The following is a 17647-nucleotide window of genomic DNA, read 5'->3' on the forward strand; positions in this document are numbered from 1 at the left end:
TTTCTAAAATGCAGAAATTCCATTTATTATATTGAGAATATCAGTTGCAAGAAGTCCTGCAATGCATTCTCTTCACTCTAAGTACAATACAGTTCACTGCTCTCCACAATAAGTTACATAAAGGCGAATTTTATATACATATAAAAAAGGATCAGTGCCCAGAACTATTTGCACAGCATATCTGCTATTCAGAAATCAATCGTTTAAATCTTTAGTTGCCTTCAGAATTCTTGAGCAAAATAAATCCATAAACACATCTTAATTACCTGGTTTGAGAAAGATTTTCAACTAATATCTAAATTCAGCAGAAACCATGCAAATGGTTTAACCACTGAACTAGCATTCTCTGCATTCATTCTATAAACAAATGTATTAAAAAATGAGGCATGCCATATGGTATCATATAAGACAACATGGAGAAAAATGACCTGCCTGCATTTGTACTGTTTATGCATCCCAAAACACCCAAAAGGTAAGTACCAAAGTAGTAGTGCCATTGTACAAGGCACTCATGAGACCACAGCATAGCTCCAAAAAAACCCAATAAGAAAAAAAAAAAAAAAAAAAAAAAAAAAACAAAAAAAAACCACACACACAAACACCCCCCAAAAAAAAAAACCAACAAAAAAAAATGACCCAGAGGAAAAAGAACCAAAACCAAAACGCTAAAACATCTGCAAACTGAAAAAGTGTAAGGCTGCTAGGACAATCAGTGTAATGAAGAGCATTGTATAAACAAAGACTGTAATAGCACTTGCTTTTTCAATCACTGAAAAAACTATGAGTATATGACACCTTACAAAAACATGTCAGGAAAATGCCCAAAAGAGAAAGAATGCACAAGGAAAATATTGGCATAATAGCAAACAGGCCTCTAATAAAGTCATATGGGAATGAAAAGGTGGTTCCTCAACTTAAAGGATGAGATACATAGGCAGGGCCTTGGAATAAGAAGGAATGAGGCCAAAAATATTTAAGCAAAGAAGTTTTATAGCACAGCTCAGTTTATAGAAGGGATATGGCATCTACTGTGGGAAAAGAGCAGGCACAGAAACACCACGCTGGAATGTACCCAACTTCCATCACTGAAATAAGAAGGTGGCGTTTCCTTCACAGTGTGAAACTTGCATTATATGCTCTAAAATTCCACTTAAAAGGATTTTCATTCCCACCCCCCCAAATGATTCTCTATTCAACCACATCAATGTCTGTTAATACAGCAAATGTGGCACCAAGCCCTTGCTGCGGAATCAGCACCCTGCACAGCATGTCCATATACCTTTCATGGTGAGATTATTTTCCCACACCTTTCTCTTGTTTCTACAACGGAGTCTAAGTACAGAATCCTTCTAAAGTCACAGTGCAGTGAGCCATACAGACTGAGAATACTCAAGACACAAAAGATTATTTCATTTAATTCTCAAAAGAATGCAAACACAAGAACAGAAATGTACCACATGGACAAGTGTTGAATTGTACATTCCAGAGATTTTTCCAGTTGACACTGAAGACACTTTCCTTGAACCACAGATGCCGTCCAATTCAGCTGAGGTGCTCGAACTCACACGATACGTAGGTAAGAGCCGATCAGTCAAAGGATTACTGGGAAAACAAACACGAGAACCAAAAACCCTCTAAACTCTTCTTCACTGAAAAAGAGAGGCACTGCATTTGTAAGCGGAATTAAGGCTGTAGAACGGTGCTGGTTCAGTGTGAATGTGCATTCCCCTGGCAGCCCTCAGCCCGCAGCCTCGCTGTTAGTCCTGTAGGCCTGCTTGCGGAGGTGCGCCTCGATCTCCTCGCGGAACACCAGCATGCCCAGGTGCGAGTGCGACGCCTCGTTCATGGCCTTGGACTGGATGCACATGCGGTACTGCTCGGGGGTCAGCTCGTCCGCACAGTGCTTCTCGTGCCACAGGTGGAACAGCCCGGGCACCGGCGTCCTGATCACCATCAGCTCCCCGTGCAGGTACTTCCTGTACAGGTGGACGTCCTCGCCGCCCCAGCCTTTCACTTCCAAGTCAAAACCCCCTACAAAGACAGTGTCAGAAATCGTTATCTGGGCACACAGGCAAGAAGAGCAACACTTTATGCCTAACGTGTTACCAGATCTAGCATGACGTTCCAGAAATTCTGTAGCAATTAACTAAGCTTCCCAGGCCACGGCACGCCAATTCAAGGGACAGGAGCTTCAAGGATACCACATCCTTTGTGGTGGGAACTGCCCAGGACACAGATCGGCTGACTTCAGAAAGTCTCTTAGAGCAGTGTCTCCAAACTGCATTATGCATGACATCCCATGTGACAGCTGCAGAAAACTGTAGGCAAACCTCACTTGCTATGCTTTTGAATTATTTTTAGGAAGCATAATGGATTTCAGCAGCTGGAAAATGAAGCAGCCATGCACCGCATGAGAAATCCTCTCTAACAATGCCAGCAATTACTCCACAGGTCAAAATTCAAAAGGCTGAATTAAGGAAAGGAACATGGTTCACCGTTTTAAATTCTCTTGTTTTTCCAGGACCACAGTGAAGAGCAATCCAGGCCCTTATACAATTTCAAAACTCCAGAATTATGAAGTCTTCCTTTAGCACTACCATACAGATGGCAATATGACTGCTCTTAGCAATCAGCCTGCATTCAAGCCACCAGACAGCATGCAGGGCTCTGTCATTACATCTTCTGGCAGATTTACATCTTCTGGCAGATTATGCTCACCACTATCTTCCACATTTAAGCACACCAAGCTGTTCTCAGTTTTAAGAACATGCCACAAGGGGGGGCAAAGCCCATTGCTAAAGATTCCAACAACTGTATTCAATTTCTCTAAGTTATTTAAAAGAAAGGATTAGAATGCTTCTTGTCTGTGTGGCTTATTTGAGTGACATGTTTCTTAAACTTGATTCATTTGCTTCAGATAGACACAAAGTACCAAAAAAAAAAAAAACCCACCAGTATTCAAAAAAATTCTAGAAGGAAATGTTTCTACTAAAACTACTGTGTCTTTTAATACACTCGACAGATGGGACATCAAAATCCAGAAAAGCTAATTTATCTCATTGGTCAAACTTGTCAAACAAGTCTGACTGCTGGGCTTGGGGAAATAATACAATAAATAAATGTATTACTTTCCTGTCATTAGCTAAGACCAGAGAATCACTTTTTAAACACACAGGTTTTTTTCCTTTAGTCTCATCTTACCAACAGTCAGAAAGTCTGTCCGATACTGACAAGTCATCCCAAAGCCAAAATCCCTCCAGAAACCAGAATCCTTCTTGTGTACCTGCAATTTTAAACCAGTACAATTTTGAAATGTACAATACAACCAAGGAGGTACATTGCACTTGGTTTTGCAGAAAGCTAAGCTCTTCCAACTGTTCATTCAGGGCAGGATGCATAATAACACTTCTGGTATTTCTGTGTCATGCACTCATGTGGGGCTTCCCAGTGACCTGCTGCTCACTTCACCCTCTGCCTTCCAATTCCACTCAACCTCATTGCAGTTTCCACAGCAGTTTCTGCTGCACCACCTCTATTTTCTATGTATCTGCCCAGACCAAGCAGTAAATTAGTCCACAGCTAAATCATCTGTTCCCAGCACTTCATTTCCTACCCATTTTCTAAAGCCACATTTGCCTCTTGATCTGATATGACATGAAAAGTAAGCTTTGTGATTGAAGTCAACAAGCATAATACTGTTAAGTTTAAAAGAGTGAACAGAAGAACTGTCAGGGGCTCACTCCTCTCTCAGCTGTGATTATCCAAGACTATATGCAAAACCTTCCCTCTGGTTTTCAGCAGGATCCTTGCAAACAAGGTAGGGAATGAGGGCTATTATGCTTTTCTTTTAATACAGCTCTTCTTCATTCTACTCTCTTCTTTTTCTCCTCTAAACCTGTCCATCTCAGAAGTCTCAGCTGCAGAACCCAATTTCATCCATGCAGTCCCTCGAAAGAGAGTCAGATTGGACACATCTTCAGAGGTTTTTGCCTTTCACCAATGCTTTGTTTGCTGGAACAGAAGATGAAAGCTGCTGCCATGCAATGCCACCAACCTCCTAAAATACTGGCTTGTCAAGCCACAATAAGCAGCAGATAAGAACCACAAACTTCATCTGGTTAATTGCAATTATTTCTTTTAAACTTCTTCCTAGGTGGTAGGTTTTTCCAGGCGCTTTGCCCATAATGGAGAAAACTGTCTAGATATGCAGTGCCAAAGGTCGTAAGATATCCCAAACAGACTATTAAGTTACACTTAATTTTGTTTTAATACAACGCACACCTAATTCTATCCAGAATAAACCAAGCTACTTACCAATTGCTGCTCCACAGGAGGTGGTATATCTTGATTGGCATAGACAATAGCAGGATTGTAAAGGCTGAATACCACAGGATAGAAAACTTTTTTCCCTGGAAGTCAAAAGATAATTGTTACTCACTGTGGGCATGCTATCTGAAGGCAAAAAGAAGCCAGAAACACTCTTTTTATGTAAAAGATGACCTATTAGGCATTTCCTAGTGGAAATAAATAAAACCAAGTTCTAGCTGCTAAGATTTCCCACCTAGAAAGCCCACTGGAAGTAACATCCAGTGGGGCAGAGCCTTTAGGGCTAAAAAAAATATATGTATGCATGTTATACATATTACACTTGATTTACATTTATATATAGTTATATATGCTTATATAAAATATTAGATATCTCAGTATCATTCTAGATGACTGAAAATTTCCTGCAATAATGATATGCAATAAAACTAAAAATAATCAAATCCAAGTAACACCTTGCATAGTTGAGTTTTATGAATTTATCTCTGTCCACAAATATGTAAAAGCAGGTACTCCCAGGATATCCTGCAAGGGCATCAAGCATCATGAGAATCCTGACCATGCTGAAAACACCAGTACTGTGTCTCTTATAGAAACCAGGTAAATATTTTTCCACTAATGTCTTGTATCACCAATGCTGCAAAAGTATTGACAACAGTCAACAAGAATATTCACTATCCAGAGCTGGGCATGAACTCTGAAGGAGTGAGCAGCAATTTCAGATCTCATTTAAAACAAAGATAACAAACTGCCAGTATTAATTTCAAGCAGTGTCTTGAACTCTCTTTCTTGTTAAAGCTCACAAAATACTCCTCTCCAAAATTTTTCCCATTATTTATACAACTTGTTTCATGAAGAACAGAGACAGACAGAAATGAAAGAAAAAGCAGGAAACAGAATCCAAATAGCTGGCTTTTGAAGAATTTTTCTGCCTGCTTGTTAGGTGAAGAAAAAACATCTATTGATTCCAAACTGACATTTGGAGAAAATTGTTTCTGACTGCAACAAATATGAAACAAGAGTAAGCATTAAAACAAGAACCCAAACAGTCTGACAGAAGGAGATCTTCAGTAGCATGCTTGTTAAGTCAAGAAAGCTTTACCCTTCTTGGCAGAAACTTGTAGAACAAGCAAGCATCACACAAACTTAGAAAAATAACCATTATTTCAGAGCTTGGGATGGAACAGTGGAACACTAGCTCAGTCTCCATAAGGAGCACACTGTAGCTCTACTGAAAACCATTCCTTTGTGACATGTCTTGGCCATACACATGTGAGAAGAGATAAACCAAACTTGTTAAGAGATTTCAGTACAACAAAAATCATCTCCCACTGTAGAGTGTTACACTGAGTTTTGTTATACAGATTTACATGCAGTCCAATTGTTAAAGCAATAAAGTTGTCCAGCTTTCTTTCAGACAACTAAATCTGAAGAAAACATGAAAATTATATGTTGCACAAAAAAGACATGTTCTTAAAACACTTAGGCAGAAGTTATTTCTCAGTCTAAATATTATTGCCTTTTGTGCAGAGAGTGATTAGTTTTCTAGGGTGAGTGGTACTGAATAAATTCCACCGTTCTAGTTGAGTTTTCCTTGTTTTCTATATGCCCAGCACAGGTCAGCTGAAGTCAAGCAGGGTGATGAGGCTCCCTTCCAGCACAAGAGGGGAACATACCGGGCTCAGCATTTAAGCGGCAGCTGTTGAGGAATTCGGCTGTGAAATAAACATCAACATCACAGAAGAACATCAGGACCTCGCCCTTTTCCCAGGCTCTGGCACCCATGTCAAGTCCTCGGCCTCGGTTGAATTCCTCATTCAGAGAGACAAGCGTGTAATTGTGGAAGTCAGTTTCTCTACAAGAAAAACAGAGCCAAACCCAAAATAAATCTGTGGGGAGGGGCAGAGAGACCATTGATAGGTCTTTTAGCATTTTACAGGAATTTCATTCCAGAAATTTAAAAGCAGTTATATGATCAGAATGAGAAAAAAAAAATCTGTTACACTTAGTTGTCTATTTTAATTTTAAGCCTTGTAAAATGATAGAAATCAGTCTTTGTAACTTCAGTTCATGTTTAATCATTCAGACAGATTAAAAGGCCTTTTGTTAACTGATGTGAATTAAAATGCTCTCATGAATTACAATGGCATCTAAAACTTGTCCCCACAAACCAAGAAGTCCTGACCAACAGAAATATCAGTCTTCACTAGCTCAGAGAAGAGGGCAAATAGGAAGCCAGAGTCCTGGCATCACCAGAGTCATGGGGCATGGGGCAAAGGCCATCATTGTGACAGTGCCACCATAACCCAGGCACTTTGCTTCTCCTTGCTGTTCACCACTAGCACACATGCCTGTACTCACAGCAGAAGAGGGAATGACCAGCCATAGGAGCCTGGAAACACACTCAAGAGAACACCTTCAAGCAAAGTTAAGTGTCTACTTCAGAGACACTTCAGAGGACAATGCTTGAAGAGAACAGAGTGAAGATATTCAACAGCAGCACCACTAAAAAGATACAGAACCAGGTAAATGGCCAGTGAGCCTGCAGCACTGACTCAGTGCTCTGAGGGACATCTCACAGGGACCAGGGCAGGCAGCAGAGGCCTCAAAAATGGAGGGGTACAGCACTCAGCAGGTGCTAGGGAGACTGCAGCAAAAAATGCAGAAATTCTCTCCTCCCTTCCTACAAGATGCCCTTACATGTCAAGCCAGCTGTCCATCACACACTCCAAGCTAGTGACAAAGTAGCCTGTGTCTAGTCTGTGTCATGGGGTGGAGCCCAGCCAGCACAGTGAGACAAGGATCACACCAGAGCTTAAGGAGAAGAGGCTCAGGGATGAGTGCAAGAGCTCAGGTGGTGAAGGAGCCCTTGGGCTATAGGGTAAAGGATGCTGACATCTGTCCCGTCTCTCTGGAACAAAAACCATAAAAGACACATTTGTCTTTTACTGATGTAATGCTGATACAGCCATGATGAACCATGCCTAAAGTTATTTTACAGCTGAGAGTAAGTAAGAGTAAGTACAGGCCTACTTTGACCACTATATTTCTCTTCCTTATCATTAAATAAAATTGTTTCTCCAGTGAAGTAACTATTAAAATGTACATCCCAGTTCAAAAGAACTTAAACTTTAATCAATCTGTTAGCATGACTGAATATCCACTGCAAAACTCACCCCTGTTGTTTTATGGACTGTCATATAGAAACCTCAAAGTCTTTTCTGGCTATAACTTGATTTTTTGTTGTCTTCAGAAAACTTTTGCAACCTAAGCTGTAAAATGGCAACCATAAATAGTGTACAGTAAATAAATAATGAATTTCCTAGTAACCTGTAACAGAGTATAAACTTTATTTGGTTCATTTCTTCATTCTTTTTTAAAAGCTGTTTAAAATGCCAGTTTTACTGACTGATGTTGGATTGATATACTTACCTAGCTACAGATTCTAGGATGCTTTTTACTTCTGATAGACCATCTTGTCCAAAGTACACCACTGTGAGGTGAACACGCTTATCCTGATGAATACACACATCCCTATAAGCATAAAGATAAGCTGATATTAGTAAATACTTGCAACACAACAAAAAATTTTAGGTACTTAAAAGCTAAAGCATTAAAAAGAATTAGTAGATTGAAGTATTCTGGTTAGGCATCAAATGGCTTCAAACAAAACAAGAAGAGATGCTTCTCCCTCTTCTTTCCCCACCTTGCCCATTTACATGAGAAGGTTCCAGTACTGTGTGTCACATTCCAATACTTTATTTTACAAACAGGCACTCCTCAACTGATGCAAATACAAGAATTATGTTCAAGATCATCTGTGTCCACAATGACCCTGACTTTTGGTCATTTTGCTGCAATTTCAAGAATCTCTTAAGCCCTTTTAGAAGGAATGCTTTCTCCATACAGTAGGTTCAATTACAAACATCCCAAGGCAGCTGCACACAATGTTGGAATCATTACCTCTGTTGCAACTCAACCAGAACAGGAATTAATTTTGAAAAGAAAACAAAATATTGAAAATCAGGAACATAGCTCACTATATAATCTCATGCACCTACCTAAAGTTTTGCATAAATTGTGCAAATGCCTCAGTTCTTCCAGCAAGAGGAACAATAACGTTAATGATCGATCTAGAAATATCGACTGTTTCACTCTTCACTTTCATGAGGGGTCCAAAAGGTCGGAACAAGGTGACATGCCTGTACTCCATGCCATCCATCTTCTTATAAAACAGCTCATACTGTGTCCCCTTATCTCTCTCTGTACGATAGTAACCTGAAGAATAAGTCACACAAGTAATATGCAAAGTCAAAGATCCCAGCAGTTTTATTTAAGACACACTGGTTTTCCTTACAACTAAAGAAGAGAGGGCAAAGCTTCTGGGTTTCTCCTATATAAAATTTCCACAAACTGCTATTGATCCCAGTCACCCACCATTTTAGGTCAGACCTGAGAAACAATCCCAAATGAACTCCAGCTTCCCCTGCTTCTTAGAGACAACAAGTTTCACGATCCTATGCCAATTTCTAGTTGGAGTTGGGTCTTCCCAACAAAAAGGAAATTCAGCTATTTACTAAGGAAAGGGATGGTTGAAATCTAATATTGCCTGTTCTTAAGCCCTTCAGTAAGAATCTAGCTCTGAGCTAGTCCACAGTAAAATCTGAGATCATCTGCCCAGTAATCACCACAAGAAAAGCAAAATTTGTTCGGTGCGCAGAACAAATGACAGTAACTTGCTTGACAAAGTCTGCAAAATCTGACATGTGGCATTTAAACAAAACAACTGTGTGATAATGCTGGAATGCTTTTAAATTGTTTTCACTGCTGACCAGTAATTAATGCTTTCTATCTGATAAATAAGTCGTACTTTACTGCACCCATAGTCTTTTAAGGACATAGGCAGAAGTTTTCCATGTGGCTGTCACATTTTACGACAAAAGTGCTAGTCCCTCCAGAAACAGGACTATTTGTTGAGAGATATTTATTCCAAATGGATAGAAAAAAAATCTGTCCCTTTAACTTAAGGACCATCAAAGAAGGAAGTCAAACCAACAGACTCTAATTTTACACCACATAGGAAAGGACTGAGGCTCATCTGTGGTTTTGACCCTACTAAGCTCTGTGTCGCTAATTCCATATCTATGCTAACCTGAGAGTAAGAAATGATGACAGGAAAAATCCTCCAACAAAAATGCCTTATGTTCACCCCATCTCTGCTTTCCTCTCACCAGCAAGGAAAAGATGTATTATTCTGAAGAACCACAAGCTACACCATGAACTGGCATTACATTACAGTTAAGTGGCCACCCAGACCATAGAGAAAGTTACAAAGAGCTGCATATTTCCAAGTGTGATGCACACCCCTGCCCTAACACGATGCATTTCCTTGCACCTGGCTGCCCTTAACTGTCCCTTCTCCAAGCCAGTCTCCTCAGCAGCTGAAATCCCTCCCAGGCCTCCCACCCAGAAAGCAGCTGCAGGCCACAGAGCACACAAACCATACTGGTGACACAAAAGGTTCACAATTGTACCCAGCATTGATAGTGTCCTTTTTGTTTTCGTGTTTTTGCAACTGAAATCAACACCAGACGAAGTATGCAAAGGAAGCAGCTCTCAGCCCTAGAGCAGCTTGGGTTTGACTGTCTCAGGAACCAGAAAGAAGGGATGGTAGAGCTTTGTGTCTCTCCCTCTGCCCAGGCAAGTATTCTCCATGTTCCCTTCCCTTTCAATACAAGAGGAATGTGCACACCACCTTGACCTAACTTCTTTCTCTATACCCCAGATTCCAGTTACAAAGAAAGAATCCTTTCCCTAAATCTACCTCTGTGTTCCTCTGCTGCAGCCTCCATCCCCAAACCAAACCCAGTTTCATTCACTGATGTTCCCTCCTTCTGCCCAGCAGTCTCTCTTTTACAGCAAGCTCCTTACACCCCTCCCATGCCCAGCTCTGTAATCCAGCCTGTCTTGTGGACAAGCACATGCACTGGCAGACCCAATGGACAATGTGGATGACCACCACAGAGGGGCTGTGGGACACATGGTGTAGCAGAACAAGCTGGTCCATCACGCTGGAAGTCAGTGATGACTGAGCCTTTGAACAAGGCTCTGCAATGCTCTCCTGGAAGAGACTGAAATTCATATTTATGCTTTTGTCAGCACAGAGATGCATAAGTACACCCCACATTTTAATGCTTATTTTCAAATCATTATTAATTACAAGCACTGAAAATGGTGTTTCAAACAGTGAAAGCCCACAATGCTGATTGCCAGAAGCAGCACAAGATGTTAAATCCCTCTCAACCCTCTTCCATTCCAACTCTTTGTGCTGCACACTGTAGGCTGAAAACAGCATCTTGGTGAATGGAGTAGCTGATGCACCACAGTGCTCATACATCACACTTTTATGTAATAGACAGCAAATACTTTGTACCAGGACTCCTGGGGAAATCAACCTTCAGTATTCTGTATTTTATTATTTTCTCTGCTATCCAATAGCTGTTTACAGATAAAAATACCATTTACAACATAAGTGAAGTTTTTTAAAAGCATACCAGCTGCCAATAGCTTATCTTAAATCAAATGATAAACTTAGATGTCAGTCTACAACAGAAGGCTGAAGCACATAGAGAGTAAAAATCTCTAGACTAATTTAAAAAAAAATTAAACTAAAGCAAAATCCACTGCTGTAACTTTCATAAAGACCTTAATATGCAAATTCAAATCCAAATAGTGCCTAGCCAACATTCAATTGTTGAAATACAAGATTTCAAACTTGTGAATCTCAACATGCTACTAGAACCCCATTTCTTTTAAATAGTATGTACTCCTGAAGTTATCCTCCTTGCTATGAGCTAGCTTCTGTTGCTAATCTACTAATTTGAATACTTTTATGGGACTAAAGTCTCTATGCACAGAAGCCAGATTAGAGAAAAGCCAGAAAAAGAACCCATATCTGAATTACTTCTTAGTGTATTCAAGATTTTAACACTTGGAACTGACTCATTTAATAAAACCTGTTATCTCACCTTGCAACTAGCATACACTGGCTGCCATCCAGAAGAGAACTCCACAAGCAAAGAGGTAAAAAGCAGCAGAAATAATTTAACAGCTGCTATTCCTGGTCCATGAAGCTTTACTCCCTTTGCAGAAGTTCTGCTTCTCACTAAACAAATTCAGCATAGGAATCCTGGGGATGAGTTACTATGAAAGCCAAAAAGCTGTTCTTCTAATGCCTTGAATATTACTTGCTTTACAACTACCAGGAAGTGTTTGGTCTATGGATTAGAGTGGATCTGGTTCTTTTGGTGTGTACTAGAGTTCTCCACTGAAGTTCCCAGGACAGTGGCCAGTTGCTGGTCTCGTGCAGCACACAGGCAGGGGCTGCCTGCATGACCAGCAGTCCACACTGCTCTATGGATGGCAAGAACTTGGAAGCTTACAGCATGGGAATAAAGGATTTTTACATTCCAAGGATGGGTGGGGGTGGGAAGTCTTCCTTTTCAATGATGACCTAAAGAAAGTTTCCTGATTTTGGCCAGTTTCAATTGGAAACAAAGAAGCAAGAGAAATGGACCCAAACAGCACTGCTAGGCATTCAATAACAAGACCTTTATTAGTGATTAGGTAATTGCCAATTAGCTTCTGAAAACATGCTAGTGCTTCTATCTTCCAACAGTTAATTTTAAATGTTTGCAATTGAAGAGCTTGTAATCTCTTGATTTAAAAAGCCAATTACACTGATAAATGTAAACCCAAATGAGCCAGTTACACTGATAGTGAAGTGTGTCCATGAAGGCTCCTCAAGGCTTCTCTATCATCATTCTAGACTCAATGTCACAGTCTTCTGGAGAAAGGGAACAGACAGAGGTAATACTATTATCTCCCCTGAATTACTCTCCATTTAATATTATCAAATACTGATCTCAAAGAAATATATTTTTAATGGAGGACTATCTTAGAATGTGCAGTTCAGCAGTTAGGTCCATTGCTCATAATCCTAAATCCATTCATTTGTGAAAATATGTAAAATTGCATCTTTTAACCTCTCTAGGGATATTCTTCATCCAGGGGAAACAGGGTACTCTTGCTTCTGATACACTTAGATCTAATGTAAACACTAAGAAAAAAAAACCTAACAACTTCAAAGGGTTTCTCAAACAGTAACTGCACAACAAGACTTTTTTTCAGGTCAGATTTTTGTTCTGTTAATATTAAAATACTGGAAATTTCATTATGGGTTGCTACAAGAGAAAACAGGTACAGCAAACAGAGCTGAGAAATTTGCCGGTTTTCTCTTCATCAGCAGAGCAAGCCAACTGAGCTTTGTGAAAAATAATTTGAAGTTTTCAGAAAGTATCTTTGTAGTTGTAATATACACTTAGAAATCTGGGGTTTTTTTACTTAGTGTTATTGCTCAAAGCCTGCATATAACCATGGTGTGGCTGTGACTGATCTGCCTTATCAGAATTCCAAAGCAGACTTGGATCATCGCTCTGCTTTGCAACACTAAAAAAATAACATGAGTTCAGGAAGCACTTGGCCAGAGTGCTCCCTGTTGTGGACACAGCTTCCTTGTACCACCATAGAAGATCTTCGTGCAGAGCCCACAGAGGCTGAGCATGCAGAGAGGTAGCTGCACGAACGGTGAAATCGAGGACGCACTGCAAAAATGCAGAGTGGCAACAAGAAAGTTGGCATCCATCAGAATGCATTTGGAACTTTTTTGGCCTGCCCAGTGTTAAGAGTAATAAAAATCAGTAAATTCAGTACCACTAGTATTATGGGCCTATTAAGTGTACTTTTTCAAAAAAAGGTTATTTAGGAAATTCCTATTTTTAAAACGGAAAGCAGATCAATTTTCAATTCAAGTTATTAGTATTAGTTGTCTCAAGTTACTCCAATATAGAAAAATCCTAAAATACAGTAAGAAAAAAAAATTCTTGATGTTTTTTCAAATGAAGACAATGACACTTAACTGACTGGGCAACAGAGGCAACATAAATTCTGGGAAAGAACTTCAGACATATTCAGCAGACATTAAAAGACACCACTAAGTAAAATCATCTATAAGAAAAGATGTTCTAAACTTACTTAAACAGCCACCAAATTCTCTAAAGAGAGAGTACCTGAAAGTACGTATCACAAAAATTTACATGGTTCAAAGTTTAGTCTACTTTTTCACAAGTCTAGAAAAAGAGCAGACATAATTCCCAGAACCAAATATTGACCTATATAAAAATAGCCTGTTGAGGTAACAAGCTAGAAGGCTTCAGAATAAAAATTTCTTGTAGCACAGTTTTGTGGGTAAGTTTTTGTATATAGATATGCAGTAGTTTTGAGGAAAAAAATCCTGCAAGTTAGAAGATAAAATCAACTTAACTATACTGAGCATAAAACATGATGGTTATGTATTAACTGTATTAATTTATTAACTTATACATTAATGCAGTACCATGTTTTCTCTTTTGTCCCAGAAGAGAAAAAAATGATCCACACACCAAGTTTCCCACCCTCCAGGTTCAAATTGCACAATACTCTAGTTTTAGTCACAAACCACTTATTACAAAATAATTACAAACTGAAGAGGATGTAGAACTTAAATTACATGCCTCAACTGAAGCCAACTTTAAAAACTGTTTCTCTAAATGAGCAACTCTAATCCAGCAACAATTTTGATGTGCTCTTAAGACAGTTACAGGACCTGTTCTGACTTCAGCTGATACACCAAGTCTGCTAGGCAATTTGATCAGTTTAGGACAGCTTAAGGGACTAGTATTTTATAAACAGAAAGGTATCAGCTTTCCAACTGCACTTCCATCAAAAAGGGATGCACAGGCAGAGTCCTAGAGCCCGTTTACAGGGCTGCAGGGCAAGGGACCTGTATGTGCCAACACTGGCTGGGTCTGCTTCTGGAGAAACAGGGGTGGGGAAAGATATGCTAACATTCAGAAGATGCCTTTTTTTGCTGGCTAAATTAGCCAGTAGTATTTGCACATAAAAAACCCACAGAATACCCACACAACCCACAACTTCTGTCTAAAGAAAGATACTAATAGATCTAGATAACACTATGGCTGGTTGCTAACACACCCATATGCAGCATAAAAGGCTTGTTTTTGCCTATAGTTTCTGTAACCCTGCATTTGAAGTTACTGTCTTCACAGCAAAAGGAAATTAGTTTGATTTCCAAAAACAAATACTGGTGTGAACAGAGGCAGAGGTATGAAGTGTAATTCTAAGGTTCTAAAACTACTTGCTTTCTTGAATGTCTGTCATTGAAGGCAGTGCATTAAAAAATCAACAGCTATTTCAGTCATGGTAAAATAAAAATCCACTTGAGTACAAGCAATATCTAAAAAAGTAATGGAAAAGCAGCAGAATACTTAATGTAGAAATAAAGCCCAAGAATGAGAACCCCTGGAAAAAATAATGGGGTTTTAAATGAGAACTGTACTAAGAGCCTAACACAGGCTGTGTTGTACTGATTCAGCTGAGTGGATTCCATGGCCTGTACCACCTTCTGGAATGAAGAAGAGTACTTTCATCAAACTTTAAACACAGTAGCTATTAAAAACAGAGACTTTTTGCACTACAGACCAATTACATCATGTGAGACTGAAAGAACCCACTATTTCAAGGCCAATGGTACCTTTCTCCAGCATGTTTGCTTAATAATATAGACATCAGTACTTCAGAATCCCTTCTATAGTAATGGTCTTATAATGTGGTCCACCTTTTGGTCTTTAATGGGAGCATGAATTCTATTTATTACTCTAACTATGAAGAAGGGGTGCTAGGGCAGTTTTTGATAATACTTATCTCCATCACACAATACCATACCTTGTTATGGGATTTGTCACTACTGCACCTTTTAAGGGCCTTACTAAGTGTTGAAAGTTTAACTGCTACATAGGCCTATATGTGTTCCGCAATGAAACTTACAGGCACTGAGACAAAACTGAAAAGAAAACAAGAGAACAGTCCAAGACTGCCCAGCTTAGGAGACTCCATAACTGTGTATCATGAAAGGTCTATTCAGGACACCAAGTTCTTCAGCTGACAGGCCCAGAACATAACCTACCTCTTCCTCCAGTATGACTGTGCCAGCTCTAAGGAAGTCAAATGCCTGACTATTAACTAGAAGTGGCATAGAGATGAGTGAAGAAAAACCATGTAGCTTCATGCTGGATTGCTTAACTAGTCTGGAACAAGACAGATGAATCAATTTCTCCCTCCCAGTGCCATTAGTTTCACTGAAAGTCTTTCATTTATTTAGTACCATAAGCATCTGTGTCACACTGGCTTTGGCTACAATCAATTATGAATGCATCTATATTTTAAGCAGATACAGCTTCCCCAGTACACTTCTTGCGGTGAGTCCTTCTGAAATGCATTTGTTACTCCATGAAAAACACAAGATAATGAAGCAGTAATGCCCTCATCATCAGAAATAAAGGCTCTTATTGTGCAATTACTCTTCAAAACTCTATTCAAGTAACTAATACTCCTAAAAGTACAAACCCCATTAAATGCTTGTTGTGACATTCTGTTAAGGGGCTGGGAAGCATGTAAACATACCTTCTACAAAATCATTTTCACTATACAGCTGCCTGTCTCCTACTCCATCATCTTCATCTTGTCCATCTTCTTCATCTGGATTATTGATAACTTCTAGGCCAGCCTCAATAACTTCCACCAATTCATCTCGTTTATCCTTTCTAACAGGTTTCTCTTCTGGATGCCGAGTGAGCCCCATCTCCAACTGGAATACTTTCATGGATGTAAAGCTTTCAAAAGGAATGACTCCATACTCACTAGGCAGTTTGGCCCCCACGCTCACCTCAGCTTTGTCAATCTGGGAATGAAGAAACTCTAGGAGATCATTGGATGTTTGTTCTTTGGTACCCTGGTAGTTCATACCATTGATCTTCGGGCTCTTTTTTTCCTGCAGGGACTTCAATTTGTCACTCATTTCCTGAAGCTCTTGCTTTAGCTGGGCAATCTGACGTTTCAGACTGGTAGCTCGGTTTTGATAATGCTCTTCTTGTTCCTGCAAGAGAGCTTGATAGTATTCTTTACCCATGGTTTCACCTACAACACCAGGCAGAGATCCATTGCCATCTGTTTGTGGAGCACACTCCAGCAAATACATGAGCAAGACTAAACTGAATAGTAAAGCAATGCCCACCAATAGCCAACGAGTCCTGGCTTGAATTATGAAGCCTCTTCTGGGCATTCTCATATTATTTCTGCTTCCAATCCCAAAAGATTACTTATTTGCTCTTGCTTTCCAGGGGACATCACCCCAGACTTCAAATCTTAGAGAGAAAACACAACTGTAATAGCCACTACAAGTTCTGGTAACATAGCAGATGAGCAGTTTCCAAGCTTTGCCTTAATCAGGTGTCATTGCAGAGATATAAATCTGAAGCTCCTGTGTCATCCATAACCATCAACTGTAAGTCTGGCTGACGCCATACAATTTGTTCAGGATTTCCTACCCCAAACAAAAAAAACCTGCAAAAGAGGAGGAAGACCGAAGACACCAGCAAGGAATCATATTTCCATTTCCTAATTCAGCCTTAGTTGAAGGGGCCTAGCTTATTTGAAGTTTTGTGAAGGAAATCTGCAAAAGTAATTTTCTAAGCTTTGAACAGACAGCAATTTCCCCCCCCAGTATGTGTGAGAGCAATCTACAGTTTAGTAATAATAATTTTCATTGGCTAGTCTTGCTTTTCCTCCGGCACTTGAGTATTTTATTCCACTTCCCCTCCTTTCCTTGGAATCTGGTTTGAGTCAGCAAAATGAAGACAGAACCTAAAATTAAAAGAAAGGTGCATATTAGAACTACAAAGCAGACAGTCATTTGAGAAACAATGAACAAAGTTCTAATACATGCACGCAAAAGACTGCTGGTGGAAAGAGTGATAAAGGGAGAAAGAAAAAACATCTTTTTTTTTGCATTACCCATCAGCAACTCCCTCTAACACAGTGTCTGGAAAATAGTAATATGCACAGTCCAATAAAATGCATTTGTCACACAGCTAGCCAAAGCAGTAACAGTTCTTAGAGTCCCACCACAGTTTATTTCACATTTGTTTTAACTCCCCCATTCCTTCTTGGGTTTTTTTGCTTTGTTTTACTCTGTGGGAGGAAAAAAGGATACCAACAAATCCCATGCCTTTCCTACTCCTCTAAACTATTAAAAAAAGAAAAAACAAAATCCATGAACTACTTTGAAGCAGCAGAAGCTTGCAACTTCATTTGCTTTTACTTTAAGTAAATACCTTTCAGGGTATAACTGTTCACTCATGAATAA

General features: G+C 39.6%; 1 protein-coding gene across 2 annotated transcripts in view; it reads right to left on the reverse strand.

Annotated features, from left to right (window-relative positions):
- CSGALNACT2 (chondroitin sulfate N-acetylgalactosaminyltransferase 2) overlaps window positions 1–17647 on the reverse strand; it is a 32865-nt gene continuing 15218 nt past the window's right edge. The window contains exons 2-8 of one of the 2 annotated variants that reach the window (XM_059851254.1): window positions 15907–17145; window positions 8388–8604; window positions 7759–7860; window positions 6003–6181; window positions 4315–4409; window positions 3202–3283; window positions 1–2031 (exon numbers count right to left, since the gene is read on the reverse strand). In XM_059851254.1, coding sequence (XP_059707237.1) covers window positions 1739–2031; window positions 3202–3283; window positions 4315–4409; window positions 6003–6181; window positions 7759–7860; window positions 8388–8604; window positions 15907–16570 — 1632 coding nt within the window. In that variant the 5' untranslated portion in view covers window positions 16571–17145 and the 3' untranslated portion in view covers window positions 1–1738. Of the gene's footprint in view, window positions 2032–3201; window positions 3284–4314; window positions 4410–6002; window positions 6182–6215; window positions 7599–7758; window positions 7861–8387; window positions 8605–15906; window positions 17146–17647 lie in introns of those variants that run through there. The other variant, XM_059851255.1, reaches the window with a different exon arrangement.

Source organism: Haemorhous mexicanus, chromosome 7, assembly GCF_027477595.1.
Source record: "Haemorhous mexicanus isolate bHaeMex1 chromosome 7, bHaeMex1.pri, whole genome shotgun sequence".
NCBI lineage: Eukaryota > Metazoa > Chordata > Aves > Passeriformes > Fringillidae > Haemorhous > Haemorhous mexicanus.